Genomic DNA, 17,552 nt, shown 5'->3' on the forward strand with positions numbered 1-17,552 from the left:
TTTCATTATGAACATTTCATTATTCATAATGGATTTCAATTTATTTATTGAATCATGATTATATTTACACACTGACTGACATTGGATTAAATACACGTTTCTGTGTATTATATTTGTATTTGGAATGCTGTTTGCGCGACATAAATCATACGAGCAGCATATGCAGTATCTCATATCATATTAATACCGATTTGCCTCACAATACGCAATAATGCACACGTAGCCTACATATAATTACAACAAAATAATGAAACTCACCTTTTCACCATGTGTGTTTCAGAAAAGACGAACACACGGCTCTCGTTCTGTGCGCGCGATGCTCTCAAGCGCGCGCATGCGCGTGTCAGACTGCTTCAGATGCTCTGGCGCGCGCATATCATCACATATGGTGTTTCATGCAACGCTTAAATTGTCTTAATGGAAGGTTTTGTGCAAAGTAATAATCCGACCTCTTATTAGTACAGACAGTTTCATAATCTAATATATCTAATTGGTGTTTTGTTTTGTTTAAATATGTACGGATGTTTCCCCTGGGATCCCTCGAGAACGAGATGGTACATCATCTCAAGGGGTTTATCCTAAAAAAATAAATAGAAATTCATCGATCTTGAGGATATAAATAAAACTTCTTCTTTCTCTAATAAGCTGAAAATTACAGTGTATTTGGGATAAAAATTGGCTAAAATTTTGCATTTTTATTCATGCATAAATTATTCGTTATCCTCTTGATTGTGAAATAATTTTACTTTAGTTAATCAGTCTGACGAAGAGCCCACGTGCTCGAAATGTCTATTCAATTTTTCACGTTTTTGGAGCCAAGGTGTGCCGACTTTTTTTCCTTTTTTATATATAATTTTTTTGTTGAGCACCCAACTTGGGCAACAGTGTTTTGCTGTGGATGTCCGTGCTTTTGGATCTGGTTTTACTTTAGTTAATCAGCAAACAATGATGGAGGGAGAGAGAACTGTGGCGTTCCCTGATTTAGCTGTGAGCGTACATCAGTTGTTCACTCGTTGGTGCAGTGCATTATGGGATTGAATGAGTGCACTCGATAATGTCCACTATGGCTACAAATGGCCCTATTTGAGGGTATAATATTTTCAGATTCAGCCTTTTTTAAGTTCCTGTGTTTAGCTCCAGTTTGAGTAGCTGCCTTGACTGTTTCCATAGTTACCCTCATTAGTTTCCACAGTGATTGATTGTTCACACCTGTTCCTTGTTTCCAGGCCTCTACGGGAGGGAGGGAGGAAACACTGGGTGGGCTTTTTATGGGTATACAGTAGATACATAGATAGATGGGTTTAACTATATTTATGACATTTTATAACACACCTCTCCATGACAAGACCATTGTTATCTTATTTTCACTTCAAATAAAATGCTAACATTTTATTTTAAGTCCAGTGATAATTTGGAAAGAAAACGCGATGGAAGCCTAATGAAACTATAGCAATGAATGCAACTCTAATTGGGTGGAAAGGGGCAATTAAATGCACAGAATGTGTTTTTTTTTATTCCATTGCGCTACTTTTCCATCTTTTTAATGCTTTTGCAGAGCATCGTGTGTGACGCGGCTTTCTACTTTTTAAAAATACGTCTCTAGACATGCGTATGTGTATAGCCAACAACTCTCTCAGTTCCTGTGAAGCCCAAAGTTTTATCACAGATGCAAATTACTGTCTAATAATGTCTGATGATGTCTTTCTACATTTGACCTTTGCTCTCAATATTATGAACTTAACAAATAAAGCTTTTATTTTTTCCCCTAAACTATTCTTTTGCAGTATAAACACTTCTCAACGAGAGCAATACTAATGCTCGAGTACATATAGTCATAGTTCTTTTTATTCTTTCTTCAAAGACCTTTATTCAATCAGTACAATTACCAGGTATTGAATTAAATCACATGAAAATGTTCTTCACAATTCTATCTAATGATGTCACAGCATGTCCTCTCTCTCCTCAGCTGCACAGAAGAGGAAAACAATGAAGCACCGTAGAGAGAATCTACTCAGAAGAGCTGTGAACTCAAGTTTCTTACAGAAAAACAAAACATTATAAATAAAAACACCAACACAGAAGGTCTGAGAGCCAAAAGAGCTAAAGCTTTAGCAACAGAGAGTCTCGATGAGCCGAACACGAGCTGCTGGTTTCCTAGAGCACGCCTGGACAAACTCTCCCAGTTTATTTACTCTAGTGTGGATTGTAAACACCGAAGCAACAGATAATCATAGCGCATACTAGCTGTATCCCAACATAGCAAGTCATTTTCTGTCCAAACTAAAGGCCAAACTGCTTGAATATTGGGACAAAAGTCACACTTTATGATATAAATGACTGGGATTTTGGACTAATGAGAGTAACATGATAAAAACAGACACCGATCGATGGACCGAATGTTCTGTCGCGTTCAGTCTCAGGTTTGGACAAAACCCTGAACATGTTGATGAGCTTTTATCACATTACACCTGGTGTTATATTCAGAACATTCGTGAAAATAACTATTAATTCTAAAGAATCAGTTCTCAGACTTAAGATAATTGATAACCTTCAACATGATATCTAGATAATGACGATGCTTTCATATATTAATACATTTATGTTTATTTGAATTACATGCTTTTTTAATACCTATTGCGTGTGTATGACATTGTGAGAAATAAAGTAGCCAAGTGATAAAAAAACAACAGTTTATACATTGTTTTGTCAGTCCCACAGGTTTTGCTATTGTACTGAAAAGTCTGCTATAACACCACCTTCAGATGGATAAAGTTAAGAAGTATTCATTATTTTAATCTCTAATCTGTCCGTCCAAGAACATGGATGAGAAAAGCCAAAGTGGAGATCTAGAATGTGTGGAATGGTTCACCCAGCAACTACACACACCACAACCCAGTCCCGATCAGGAGAGATTATACCTAACGCTAACGCTAATGCTAACCCTAACCGTTATTAATGCCAGATTCCAATCCAATGCTTTTTTCTCGAAACAGACGAGGATTCTCCATCGTCCTTGTACTTCGGTTCAGATCTCCTTTGTTGAATGAAGTGATTCCGTCCTTGTGAAGTGAAACACAACTGGGAGAGTGGCGAACCTTAATGACGGGTTCTGCTGGGAATATCGACCGTAACTAATAGTAGTAGAATTGATTCATATTTAATTGTTTTATTATAAACTTTTCTCAAATATCTGACGGCTAGCTGGGGATTCCTTCTACTCATCTTTCTCTACTATGACTTCTCCGTGAAGAACCCTCCTCCTCTGACGCAGCATGTGGAAGAAGAGCTGAGGAAACACTGGAAGAGAAACACAACATTGACTAGAGAGGGAAGTTCATCGGGACACACTTTTATGTTGGCTTCACAAAGCCGTATTAAACTTTGAACGTTTTAGAAGCTTTGAATTTAGTCAAGTGGAAAGGGAAAGTACGACATTGCTAGCATGAATTAGCACATTGCTAGCATGAATTAGCATGTTGGTAACATGAATTAGCATGTTGTTAGCATTAATTATCATGTTGCTTGCATTTTTTAACATTTCCAGCATGTTTTAACATGTTGCTAGCATGAATGATCATGTTTTGCAAGTTAACACATTTCTAGCATGTTTTCGCATTTTGTTAACATGAATTAACATGTTGTTATCATGAATTAACATGTTGTTATCATGAATTAACATGTTGTTAACATTAATTATCATGTTGCTAGGATGCTTTAACATTTATAGCATGTTTTAACATATTGCTAGCATGAATAAGAATGTTTTGCTAGCATGTTTAAGCAGGTTTTTAGTATTAATTAGCATGTTGCTAGCATATTTTAGCATTTTGCTAACTTGAATTACAATGTTTTAACACATTGCTAACATGAATTAGCACATTGCTAACATGAACTAACAAAGTATGTTTTAACAGTTTGCTAGCATGTTTTAGCACATTGGTAACGTAAAATCTTCTTAGAAAATCAGCCTTGGCTTCTAAAGCTTTAACACCATCCCACAAGTTTATCTACACTAAAATCAAATCATTGCAGACAGCAATCATAACAGAGATACTGTAATTTACATAGCATGTTGCTAGCATGAATTAGCATGTTTTAACATCGCTAACATGAATTAACATGTTTTAACATGTTGCTAGTATGAATTAACACGTTGCTAGTATGTTTTATCAGTTGGCTAGAATGTTTTGGCATGTTAGCTACTAGCATGAATTATGTTTTGCTAACCTGTGTGTTGTTAGGATTAATGAACATGTTGCTAACATGTTTCGCAAGTTGCTAGGATGAATTAGCAAGTTTTAACATTGCTAACATGAATTAGCACATTGCTATTATGTTTTAACAGTTTGCTAGCATGTTTTAGCACGTAGCTAGCATTAATTAGCACATGGCTAGCATGATAGATAAATTAGAAATTTTAGATAGAATGGCATCTTAAATAAGGATAGATAGACAGATATATAGTGTAGCAGATTACTGTTCTTACATGGGATGTAGGACAGCATGACGATGATCAGGAAGTAGTAATAGTCGAAGGACACGTTGTATTTGTTGGGAAGCCTGAGGGAGAACATGCCTGATCTCCGGACATACGGTAAGGCAGCGTGTATGGTCAGCAGTTCACCAACGACTCCCAGGGGGTACATGACAATAAACAGGTTATACCTGAGGGAAATAGGAGATATAAATGCGACATCATCACACATTATAACCGCACAAACACACACATCAACAATTACTATGTAACTCAGTGTTGGGGAAAGTTATTAATATTGCGAGACACGTGCATATTGGCTGGTCCTGGTCCATTGACGTAACAAAGCCTGAAATCACATGACTTTGGCAGTTTGATACTCGCTCAGAATCACTGGTTTACAAAAAAATGATTCGCAGAGGTCTCCAGAGCAGTGTTTCGAAACTATAGACCTCCAGGATCAGGGTAACCACTGCTTTGGAGAATTAACAGTGTTGGGGAGAGTTACTTTTAAAAGTAATCTGTTACAATATTGCATAACTCCCTAAAAAGTACCTACTTGCTTACCTTACTTACTTTTTATGAAAATTAACTACTTTTTTCCTGACCTGGGCTGGGCTTGCTTGTTTTTCAGTAACAAAAAAAGAAAAAAATGTTTTATTTTTGGCGAATGTGGCGAAGCAAATGCAGATTTTGTACGCTCAAACACACCTTTCAGCTGTGCTGCTGTTCTGGATCGCAGAAGAAGAAAGTTAAACACTCTTACTTCAGCAATAAAAACAACAAATTGAAACAAATGTGATGTTTATCTATTCTAAAGTCATGTTTGCTTAATCCTTTGGTTGAATTGGATCATAAAAGGTCAGCAGCAAAAACACTGGCTAATAAAGTGAGATTAAATACATAAAGTATATTTGTATTATTTAAGATATTTAATTACTGCATGTTTGCATAATTTTCTGAGGTTGCATTTTACTTTTTTATTTATTTTAAGGAATACTGAATGTGTTTTTGTGCAAGTGCAACATGACATCATGACTTTTGCGTAAACATACACGCCACTTTCAAGTCAAGTGGCGTGTTATCTATACGCATTTTGAGCTATCCGCGTGTGTGTCCACGCCGAAACGAACCGTCATCTTTTGCGTGTATGTACACGCCGTTAAATGTCCGTGCGAAACGAAGCAAAATGTAGATGTACATCTGGGGAGCGGTATTTTTTTGAGATCAGTCTGGCAAGTGAGATGGAAGGCTGCCCAGACAGTAACATAGTGTCGGCCCAGATCCGGGCCACATCTGGGGAGTTGAGGAGGTTTTACATCCGCCATGTTGTTACAGTCGCGTCGCTTCACTGTCGTTCATAAATCCTCTCCCGTGGCCTCATGGGATAGAAAAGTGTCCGTCGGATGAACACTTCAGAATCTCACCGGAAATAGTAGGTCATCCAGAGACTGTTTTACGAGTACTGTGAATTTAAACACACTTCTTTTGCCACGCGGTTTTTCGCCCACTATTTAGTAGGAAGTAGCAGTCAAGCAACAGGAGGTGACAGTAACTCTGCTCACGAGCTGAAATCTCGTTGGTGAAGTCTCGTTTGTTCACGTTTAGTCACGAGGTAAACAGTTTCGCTAGTGAGGCGTGACCTACGCCAGCTCGCGCTGTTTATACAGTGTGTTTTATAGCACTTATTAGAAAGAAGTAGTCTGTTACATGGACGAAAGAAGATGAACCCAAAACAGACAGAGTGCAACGAACAGGGGGTTTATTGGAACAAAACAGGAAAACAAAACCCACGAGGGGGCAAAACACGACTAGGACAAGGAATGGATGGCAGACTAGACTAGACAATGACTGTACAATAAACTGACAATACTTCAAATAAACGTACACAAAAACAAGACTCTACACTAGGTACTCACGGCTCACGGGTAAGAAATGGCAAGGTATAGACACATAGACAGATTTGACAACATTCAGCATAGATTAAGCAATGAACCGACACAAGACAGCAAACACAAGGGGATTAAATAGCAAGAAACTAACGAGGGGAACAGGTGACGCTAACAAGGCAATAATGACTAAACACGGATAACAAGGGGGCGGGGTTACAAGACGAGACCACACAAGCACATGGCCAAACAATTGGCTATGCGCTTGTACACAAAACATTGGTTCTGTCATGATCCTGCCACAAGACTAGGAATAATCAATAACATGATGGCAGAATCATGACATAGTCAAGCAACAGGAGGTGAGTAGGGCTGAAACGATTCATCGAGTTACTCGATTAACTCGATTACAAAAATTCCTCGAGGCAAAAACTCTGCCTCGAAGCCTCGTTAAACTCCTATGACCTGCAATATACGCGCAGGGATCTATACTATAGCGCGTGATACATTTTGAATTTAGTTGGCGGGCGCAATGGCGGAGAGTAAAGATGTCCATAAACGGCAGAGAATGTCTAAAGTTTGGGATCATTATACATACTTAAAAAGGAAGAGAACAAGGTGCAATGTGTCTACTGCAAAGTAGACCTGGCATGGGCATACCACAACAGTACGACTGCAATGATTCAGAATCTGAACCGAACACATCCACTCCATGCTGTCTCACCAGTGTCGCTGAAACCTAATGGTGTTCACACCGAACGCGGATAGAGCGTCAAATACGTGTTTATCGCGTCTAGTTAGACGCTTGAACATTCGCTCGAGTTCAAATTTTTCAACCTGCGCGGAAGACGTTCGCGGCAAACGCGTCGCCCAATTCGCGTCAGTCGCGACACCCGGCGAATGATGCGTCTATTCGCGTCTTTGCATTGACTTGGTATGTAATCTACTCGCATTCGGTGTGAACACACCATAAGCCTATGATACATTGATGTTCGCTGATTTTAATCCCATACTGTATTTGTTGCGATGTCGTGATGCGGTTTGACTAGATATGATGTTTAATAGGGCTGGGCAAAAAAATCGATTTTTCGATTAATCGTTTTTTAAAATGTGGTCGATTCAAAATCGATTCTCAACGGCCACGAATCGATTTTTTCCATATTCAGGGCTCGCGTGCTGCGTCTTCTCACTCTGCACACGGCAAGCGTCAAGCGCTGCAGGCGTCGATACACACTCGTGTTTAGGAGTCGGGACATGATTCACTTGCACAATCGGGCCAGCATTGCATCGTAACTAACGTTTATCATTTTCACGTCTTTTTTAAGTTTTACCAGTTTAAACATTCAAGCAATTTTAAACTATCCTGTGCTCGCGCACTCGCGCATGTTTTTCACTGCGTGCACATACAGCCTAAATCCGCCTCACAAACAGCTCGCCAGTAACAAACGTTCTTTTTCGTGGATTATATCGCTTTAACAGTTAAAAACACGCAAAATGATGTCAAAACTCTGGTCTTGGTGAGTAACCTTGTAAAGACAGTCGGTTATGTCTTAAATAAGCATAAAACGCGTGTGACAGGCAGTAACGTTATAATGAAACAGTAATGGATCCGTGCACTAGTTCTTAAAGTGAACGCAGCCATATGTGTCTGTCATTAATTTTGTTGTCAAAACAACATAATATAGCAATAATTGTAAGGAATCAGAATTAATAGCCTATGTATTTAATTCAGTCAGGACTAAAAGACTATGCAGTGTTATTTTACATTGGATTACTTTATTCAGTTTCTGTAGTATTTCTGACAAAAACTTTTCTTTTTATGTCTCTTTATTTGTGTCTTTAGGCCTATTCTATTGTATTTATTTGTGCTACTTTTTTCAATTTAATTCAAAGATTGAAATCAAGCTTCCATGTGTTGCATAAACTCTTAAAAAAAATTACCCCATTGTAAAAACAAACATTTAGGTGAGATCAATGTAATAAAAAATTGTCTAAAAAATGATAACTGATATTTAGACTGAGATTTGTATTACATCTATAATCATTATAGTCGAATCGAGAATCGAATCGAGAATCGAAATCGAATCGAACTGTGAGCTTGTGAATCGAAATCGAATCGAATTTGAACATCTGAATCGATACCCAGCCCTAATGTTTAGCTTTGATGCTTTTAAGTAGTAAACGTATTCACGTTCAATTGCAAGAGAGATAGCCTAAAAAAAGAACCCCTTCACACACGCATGCACCCTCGTCTCTCTCACGCGCCAGTCAGATCAATTGCGGCAATGCATCACTAAACTTTGTAGCCACGCAACAATAATTTCAGCATGCATTCACTGTATACACCGAGACGTGACGGAGGAACAAATATTGTATTGCAGTCTTTGCGAGACCTTGTTTGTATGTCACGTCTTCCAAATAGTTACAGACAACAACAAAAAATGAAATTCCCCAGCCTGCTTCTCCAAATCCACTCGTACTTTTGGGGAAGACATTTGAATCGGCTACCAAAGTAATTGAGCATAGAACATTGTTGTCACTTATACTAAATGGGTAAAAATTTCAATAAATAGGCTTAGTTTTGGAGCCAAATGTTGGAGTTGGAATAAATACCAGGTTTTTTTTATTTTTTTTGATCAATAAAAGCCAAATGCTTGATCATTTTACAGCCACATCATTTTCGTTATGCATTTTTTGTTTTGGTTGTTTAAAAACACAACAATTTTTTTATCCGATTACTCGATTAATCGATCGATTAAGTGCTAGATTAACCGATTACAAAAAGAATCGATAGCTGCAGCCCTAGAGGTGAGAGTAACTTCACGAGGTACACCATTTCGCTAGTGAGTATAAAGCAAGTAGCACACCATGTGTTTTCAAATCGCTACTATTACCAACACGCGTAAATCAAATGTCAGGAAGCAGAACAATCCTAGCAACCTGCGTACCTGTAGCTCTACAGCATGTGCTTGTGAGTATCAGCATGCTCCATAAACCACACCGTGCAGAGTCGCGAGTACCTGGCCCACTTGATGAAGTACGGCAGATGGTGGATCAGGTTGAAAGTGTAGAAAGAGTAGCGAGTGATCTCTGTAACCGTCCACACCACTACGAACAAGATCACACTCTCCTCGTTCTGAATCTTAGTATGCGTTTCAAACGAAAGAAAATAATATTTAAAATTCAACAGCCCATTTAGAAATTGGCGAACAGTGAAAATGTCCCATAATTCCCATTGGGAACATTATTAGTTAAAGTCCTCCTCATGCACACCGACCTGTCTGATGCTGTTTGCAATAAACCAGACCATGAATATCCGAGAACACACTTGGACCCCAGTCACAATTACAGATGTCCGCACAATTCCTTTAACACACCAAAAACAACACCTGAAAAATATCTTTATATACCTAGAAGCAAATATGTTAGCATTGCACTTTAAAATATTGTACATACCAATAGCACAGTGTCCGATCTGAAATAAAAATAGCCAAAGCGTAAGAAAAAGAAATGCAGATAGATCAGAACATAGATATAAGCATGCTAAAAAACTGGTTTCTTTTTTACCCAGTCCCATGAATTGTTGAACATCATTGAAAAAAAAGCAACACAAATTTGAAAATGATTTAAACATAAAACTGTAAAATAAACACTTGTACTTCAGATGGCAACTTGTAAAGTATTTTAAAAATGCCATATATCAGTCGATATATTGACCCTGGTGATATATCGGTCGACCGCTATAGTAGATAATTAATGAGGCTAATCACATTCAGTAATTATTGATTACCTAGTAAGTACCTCAGTCATAAATGTGATATTACATACCGATTAGTTAATCATGTTTCCATATTAGTGAAGCTGAAGTGTAAATGTAGCACTAGTCATTAGTCCTGCATATTTACCTATTAATGACGGATCAGTATTTTGAAGTGTTACTGATTGTTGTAGCAATAATAAAATAAAATAAAAATGCTTATTATTTAATTTGTTTGTGTATCTCTTGGTAAATACATTTATTATTAAAAAAATACAATAATTATAGTTGGTTTTAAATGAGTTTAAATCCCAGAAACTTGTAAGATACTTAAATAAATCACCATTTTCACTCAGTTATCAAAATGAATCGTGAAATAACTTCTATGAAGTGACCCTAGCCTTGTGGATTGGCCCTTTGTGATTTAGTCGCTCACTTTTGTTTGGAACATCGAGTAGTGGTTTGACTCTATCTAAAGGACATTTTATTGGCAATATAGGAAACTTTTCCTCCAAATCGTCCACTTTAGTTTGTGGCGTTCCTCAAGGCTCGCTTTTGGGACCACTGTTGTTTTCCCTATATACGTTTTTATATGGCGTTCCTCAAGGCTCGATTTTGGGACCACTGTTGTTTTCCCTAAATATGTTTTTATATGGCGTTCCTCAAGGCTCGATTTTGGGACCACTGTTGTTTTCCCTAAATATGTTTTTATATGGCGTTCCTCAAGGCTCGCTTTTGGGACCACTGTTGTTTTCCCTATATACGTTTTTATATGGCGTTCCTCAGGGCTCGATTTTGGGACCACTATTGTTTTCCCTACATACGTTTTTATATGGCGTTCCTCAGGGCTCGATTTTGGGACCACTGTTGTTTTCCCTATATATGTTTTTATATGGCGTTCCTCAGGGCTCGATTTTGGGACCACTGTTGTTTTCCCTATATATATTTTTATATGGCGTTCCTCAAGGCTCGCTTTTGGGACCACTGTTGTTTTCGCTATATATGTTTTTATATGGCGTTCCTTAGGGCTCGATTTTGGGACCACTGTTGTTTTCCCTATATATGTTTTTATATGGCGTTCCTCAAGGCTCGATTTTGGGACCACTGTTGTTTTCGCTATATATGTTTTTATATGGCGTTCCTCAAGGCTCGATTTTGGGACCACTGTTGTTTTCGCTATATATGTTTTTATATGGCGTTCCTCAGGGCTCGATTTTGGGACCACTGTTGTTTTCCCTATATATGTTTTTATATGGCGTTCCTCAAGGCTCGATTTTGGGACCACTGTTGTTTTCCCTATATACGTTTTTATATGGCGTTCCTCAAGGCTAGCTTTTGGGACCACTGTTGTTTTCCCTATATACGTTTTTATATGGCGTTCCTCAAGGCTCGATTTTGGGACCATTGTTGTTTTCCCTAAATATGTTTTTATATGGCGTTCCTCAAGGCTCGCTTTTGGGACCACTGTTGTTTTCCCTATATACGTTTTTATATGGCAATCCTCAGGGCTCGATTTTGGGACCACTATTGTTTTCCCTACATACGTTTTTATATGGCGTTCCTCAGGGCTCGATTTTGGGACCACTGTTGTTTTCCCTATATAAGTTTTTATATGGCGTTCCTCAAGGCTCGCTTTTGGGACCACTGTTGTTTTCCCTATATATGTTTTTATATGGCGTTCCTCAAGGCTCGCTTTTGGGACCACTGTTGTTTTCCCTATATACGTTTTTATATGGCGTTCCTCAGGGCTCGATTTTGGGACCACTGTTGTTTTCCCTATATATGTTTTTATATGGCGTTCCATATGGCGTTCCACAAGGCTCGCTTTTGGGACCACTGTTGTTTTCCCTATATACGTTTTTAAATGGCGTTCCTCAGGGCTCGATTTTGGGACCACTGTTGTTTTCCCTATATACGTTTTTATATGGCGTTCCTCAAGGCTCGATTTTGGGACCACTGTTGTTTTCCCCATATATGTTTTTATATGGCGTTCCTCAAGGCTCGCTTTTGGGACCACTGTTGTTTTCCCTATATTTGTTTTTATATGGCGTTCCTCAGGGCTCGATTTTGGGACCACTGTTGTTTTCCCTATATACGTTTTTATATGGCGTTCCTCAAGGCTCGCTTTTGGGACCACTGTTGTTTTCCCTATATACGTTTTTATATGGCGTTCCTCAAGGCTCGATTTTGGGACCACTGTTGTTTTCCCTATATACGTTTTTATATGGCGTCCTCAAGGCTCGATTTTGGGACCACTGTTCTTTTCCCTAAATATGTTTTTATATGGCGTTCCTCAAGGCTCGCTTTTGGGACCACTGTTCTTTTCCCTATATACGTTTTTATATGGCGTTCCTCAAGGCTCGATTTTGGGACCACTGTTGTTCTGTTTGTTGGAAGGACAGTACCTCTAACCACTAATACGATGACAATTTTCAGTTTTGTTTTCCAGTGAGTTTAGATAATTAGACAATGTTTGCAGTGAAAGGGCGCAAAAGTGCTGTTTGAAAATCTCCCTTAATAAAACAGGGCGAGTGATGATTTGGAAAGATTACTGTAAGACAGTTTGACATGCAGATGATTCGGGCCAATAGAATTTGCCACTCAAAAACTGGTTTACTTCTATTGTGGACACGGAAGACTTTGAGCAAGAGGAAACTTTTTCAAATTAAGTTATTTAAAAAAAAGAGGGCACGTATTGCACTGTTTCCTGAGAATACCTCATTCAGAAATTGTTAATGCAAATAGTAAAACGGTAAGAAATGGGTTCAGAGAAGGTTTTTTCACAGGAGAAGGGTTTTGTCTTTCTTTGAGATGGTGTTGATTAACTAATAGACAAAAAGATACTGTAACACTGGAAAATAGAATAAAGTAAAGGTTTATATCACATATCATGGTGGTTGAAGGCATTTGATCTTACCTCCAATAGTGCAAATGTCTGGAAACATTTTAGTGTCCTTGCTATATGTTTGTACAAGCCTTTATGGGTTCCTTTCTGAAGGTAAAAGCGGACCATGGAAACAGCCAGCACAAGCCACCTGCAATCAAAGACCACACACACCGTCTATAGAAGTGACGTTCAGTTAACCGGCAAACTCAACTAGTCACCAAACGTGACACTCACAGTGCATTATGGGCATTATATAGTTGTTGAGAGCACATGGGTTGTGCACTTCTCATTGCAATGCATTATGGGACTGCACTAGATATTCTCCACTATGATTTTGGAAATGATTACAAAATGTCGAACAATGGAAAAAGAGCACTATATAAGGGCTTGTCTAGTTTTCTAAGACAAATAATAGATATTTAATTAAAGATACAGAGTAAAAAAGTATGTAATCACTTAAGCCACACTTACATGCATTTAACTCATTGCGTAGGAGATAAAATATCAAACTAAGTGGCGTTTATATTAAAGAGAGGGAGCACTAGCATATGTTTGGGCAAATCATTTAACAAAAAAAAACAAAAAAACTTAAGTTTTCTTTTGCTCTCTTCATTTTAAAGGCTCTGTATGGTTCAACGGCAGAGATGTGGAGATCTAAATGTGGCTCTGTGAGGAAATTGGTCAATTGTACACATTTTCAGCGGTCAAAAACCAGATGTAGTTTACTTTGCACACAGAAAATATAAATACACTTTTGAGATCAAGTTAATGTGCCTCAACTTGACCATTTCTGTGTATTTTTGGCACTCAGAGAGGTGTGTTGTATGCCATAGTTTTGGCATTTCTAATTTCCACATTATTTATTCTTCCCTTTAAATAAAAAAAAGCATCAGCTGTGTGCAAAGTGACCTACATCTGGTTTTTGACCACTGAAAATGTGTACAATTGAACAATTTCCTCACAGAGCCACATTTAGATCTCCACATCTCTGGCGTTGAACCATACAGAGCCTTTAAAATGAAGAGAGCAAAAGAAAACTTTTTAGGAACCAGAATCTGAAAGGATATTGAGATATCTTTAATACTTCTTGAGTTACAGGCATGCAAACCTGGGGAAAAAAACACAAGAAGTGCTATTTCCCATTTTTGAACCGTCACCGTTGGCATATAATGCAACAAATATTGCTAAAGTCAACAGATTTGACTAATAGATCTACTTATCTCTGTGTGACAATAACATGATGATGCTGTCATCTTTCTAAAGTCTGTTTTACCCCCCTGTAATTTGGCTCCAAATCCCAAATTTGTAATTTTCACCCCCTTGACCAAACAGTGGATTACTCAGTCAATATACATTCGTGACATTTATTTTTTTGGCTTTCATCACTATTTATGTTCGTCTTTCTTCAGGGATTTTTGTTAACCTTGGTTGATTTGACATGGAATGACCCTTTAATGTAATTTCTGCTGAAACTTGTATGTCATGTAATAAAATATATTTATTGCACATTTGTAATGGTGAAGTACATTAAAAATTACATTAATTTTAAATGTAATACTGAATAATAGTTATGATTATAATCAGGCTGCATGTGCTTAAGTATGTTAGTCAAACATCACAATAACTGTACTAATGTCAAATTAAATTTTAAATCATTGTATTTTAATCATTTTTCATCATGCTTAAGTACAAAGTAAACTTTATAAAGGAGAAAGTAAGTGTATTTTCATTAGGTAGCGTACATTTTAGTTTATCATTGATAGCCTTTTTTTTTCACAGAAAAAATATTTTAAAAATTGTACTACAAGGACATACTATTCAGTACAAGGCAACACTTTATTTAAAGGAGTCCGTGTTACAGTGTAATTATACATGTAAGTACTGAGTAATAATAATTAATACATTACTTACTCTAGGGTTAGGGGTTGGTTTAGGGTTAGTTGCATGTAATTATGCATAATTTATAGTTAGTGCTACAGTAATGTAACGTGTAAAAGGTTCATTAGTTAACAACCTTAGTTCACATGTACTAAGAATGAACAATACTTCTTCAGCATAGTTAATATTAATTTCAACATGTATTAATACATTATTAAAATCAAAGGTTGCATTAGTTAACACACTGTGAACTAGCATGAACAAACAATGAACAGCTGTATATTTGTTTAAATAACATTAACAAAGATTAATAAATACTGTAACAAATGTAACGCTCATTGTTAGTTCATGTTAGTCCATACATTAAATAATGATAACGAATGAACCTTATTGTAAAGTGTTACCCAATAGAATTAGGCGCATTGTTTTTCACAGGAATCGAGAAGTTTAGTCGCGCTGAAGTGAATAACAGTCTCATGATTATTATCGTGCATTTTATTCTTCTTTGTTGAATTTCGCCAGTCGAGCGAGTTCTAAACATATCGCGGTGACGCGCGGATCCGTATTAGGAAACACTGAGCTTCGGTTTCTGAGAGGAATATCCCAGTATAACCAGCAGCTGACCACTGTAGAACACACCAACAGTGGCACACACTGCGGGTTTAATGCAACACTCGGTTACACTTTACTTTACAGTGTCCGTGTTACATATGTTACATGTACTTACCATAGTAATAACAGTAAATAATGCATAATTACATGCAACTAACCCTCAACCAAATCCTAATCCTACCCTAACCCTAGAGTAAGTACATGTAGTTAATTACTATTACTCAGTACTTAAATATATAATTACACTGTAACAATGACAGTGTAACCCAATAGTCTCTCTTAGAGCTTTAAAAGTAGCTTTAAGTAACAACCAGTCGAGTGATTTACAATGCGGCGAAACTAAACAGACACAGGAGTGTGTTCAGACACACAGGAGTGTGTTCAGCGAGTAAAGAAGCTCAGACTGATCTGTTACCCGGCTGTCATGGCGATGTTGTAGAAGGTGAGCCATGCCGTGGCGATTGTGCCTTTTATCCGCTTCTTGTTGTTGGTTTGTTTCTCCTCGACAGACCCGTCCTCCTCTCCGGACGCCATGACACCACACGCACGAGCCTCGCGCGTGCACAGCTGGGGGGGGGGGGGGGGGGGGGGGGGGGGGGGGGTCTCCTGTTCAGTCATGCACATCTGGAGATATCATGTAGACTTATGTTATCACAATAAACTAAAAATAATAAATTTGTCATGATGAGGAGGACAGGTTATGCGCACTTCTAAATTTAACTGTTTAAAAAAATTATAATAATAAATTCAAACAAATTGGTAGTCAATACTGGTTCTCACTTTCCACCACATTAGTCAAGTCAAGTCATCTTCATTTATATAGCGCTTTTAACAATGTAGATTGTTCCAAACGCTGCTTTACAGTGATTATAGGAAATTAAAGTGACAGAGATTGTTTTGGCTTTATGACAGTTGTAGAATAAAGTTATTTTCCAGCTAAAGTTAGTTTTGATTGATTCTCTTCCGTCGCAACGATCATTAGTTAATAACTTAGGGGCCGCTAACACGACACCGTTTTAACAGAAAACTCTTAAGTCTTTAGACTGTTCCAGAGTTTTGGTGCTAAATAGGAAAAGGATCTACCGCCAGCAGTCGATTTAGATATTCTAGGTATTATCAACTGGGCGAAACTTAGAGATCGCAATAGATGTGAAGGACTATAATGCGTTAAGAGCTCGCTCAAGCACTGGGAGCTAAACCATTTAGTGCTTTGTATGTAATCAGCATTATTTAAAAATTTATACGATGTTTAATAGGGAGCCAATGCAGTGTTGACAGAACCGGGCTAATATGGTCATATTTCCTGGTTCTGGTAAGAACTCGAGCGGCTGCGTTTTGAACTAGCTTTAGTTTGTTTATTAAGCGTGCAGGGCAACCACCCAGTAGAGCATTACAGTTATCTAGCCTTGAGGTCATGAACGCATGAAGTAATTGTTCCGCATTCGTCAATGAGAGCATATGACGTAATTTAGATATATTTTTAAGATGGAAAAATGTGGTTTTACAGATACTAGACACGTGACTTTCAAATGAAAGATTGGGATCAAAGAGCACACCCAGGTTCCTAACCGACGACGAGGACTTGACAGAGCAGCCATCAAGTGTTAGACAGTATTCTAGGTTATTACGTGAGGACATTTTTTGTCCATTAATTAGAATCTCTGTTTTTTTAGAGTTAAGTCGTAGGTGTGTTTGTGTGTGTGTGTGTGTGTGTGTGTGTGTGTGTGAGGGTAGCATGTACAGAGTGAACAGCAGCGGTCCTAGTACTGAGCCTTGTGGTACGCCATACTGAACTTGTGATGGATAAGACATCTCTTCATTTACTGCTACAAACTGATAACGGTCAGATAAGTGTGATTTAAACCATGCTAATTCAATTCCACTAATGCCAACATAGTTTTCTAGTCTATTTAAAAGAATGTTGTGGTCAATAGTATCAAATGCAGCACTAAGATCGAGTAACACTAATAGAGAGATACAACCACGATCGGATGATAAGAGCAAATCATGTGTGACTCTGATGAGAGCGGTCTCAGTGCTATGGTACGGTCTAAA

At 37.9% G+C, this 17,552-nt stretch overlaps 2 protein-coding genes across 2 annotated transcripts in view; both read right to left on the reverse strand.

Moving 5' to 3' along the window:
* rps20 (ribosomal protein S20) overlaps window positions 1-15,381 on the reverse strand; it is a 140,473-nt gene extending 125,092 nt beyond the window's left edge. The window contains exon 1 of the mRNA XM_056272351.1: window positions 15,361-15,381. Within this exon, the coding sequence (XP_056128326.1) occupies window positions 15,361-15,363 (3 nt within the window). The 5' untranslated portion in view covers window positions 15,364-15,381. The remainder of the gene's footprint in view (window positions 1-15,360) is intronic.
* hacd1 (3-hydroxyacyl-CoA dehydratase 1) lies at window positions 2,588-16,059 on the reverse strand. Its single transcript, XM_056272345.1, has 7 exons — window positions 15,913-16,059; window positions 13,038-13,155; window positions 9,820-9,838; window positions 9,641-9,729; window positions 9,384-9,505; window positions 4,487-4,665; window positions 2,588-3,297 (listed from the first exon to the last, which is right to left on the reverse strand). The coding sequence occupies exons 1-7, from the start codon at window positions 16,029-16,031 to the stop codon at window positions 3,215-3,217; spliced, it is 729 nt and encodes a 242-aa protein (XP_056128320.1). The 5' UTR covers window positions 16,032-16,059; the 3' UTR covers window positions 2,588-3,214.
* Window positions 16,060-17,552: the final 1,493 nt, after the last annotated feature.

The sequence above is a fragment of the Rhinichthys klamathensis genome, unplaced genomic scaffold, assembly GCF_029890125.1.
Source record: "Rhinichthys klamathensis goyatoka isolate OS25496 unplaced genomic scaffold, OSU_Roscu_1.1 h1tg000334l_1, whole genome shotgun sequence".
In the NCBI taxonomy this organism is placed as follows: Eukaryota; Metazoa; Chordata; class Actinopteri; order Cypriniformes; family Leuciscidae; genus Rhinichthys; species Rhinichthys klamathensis.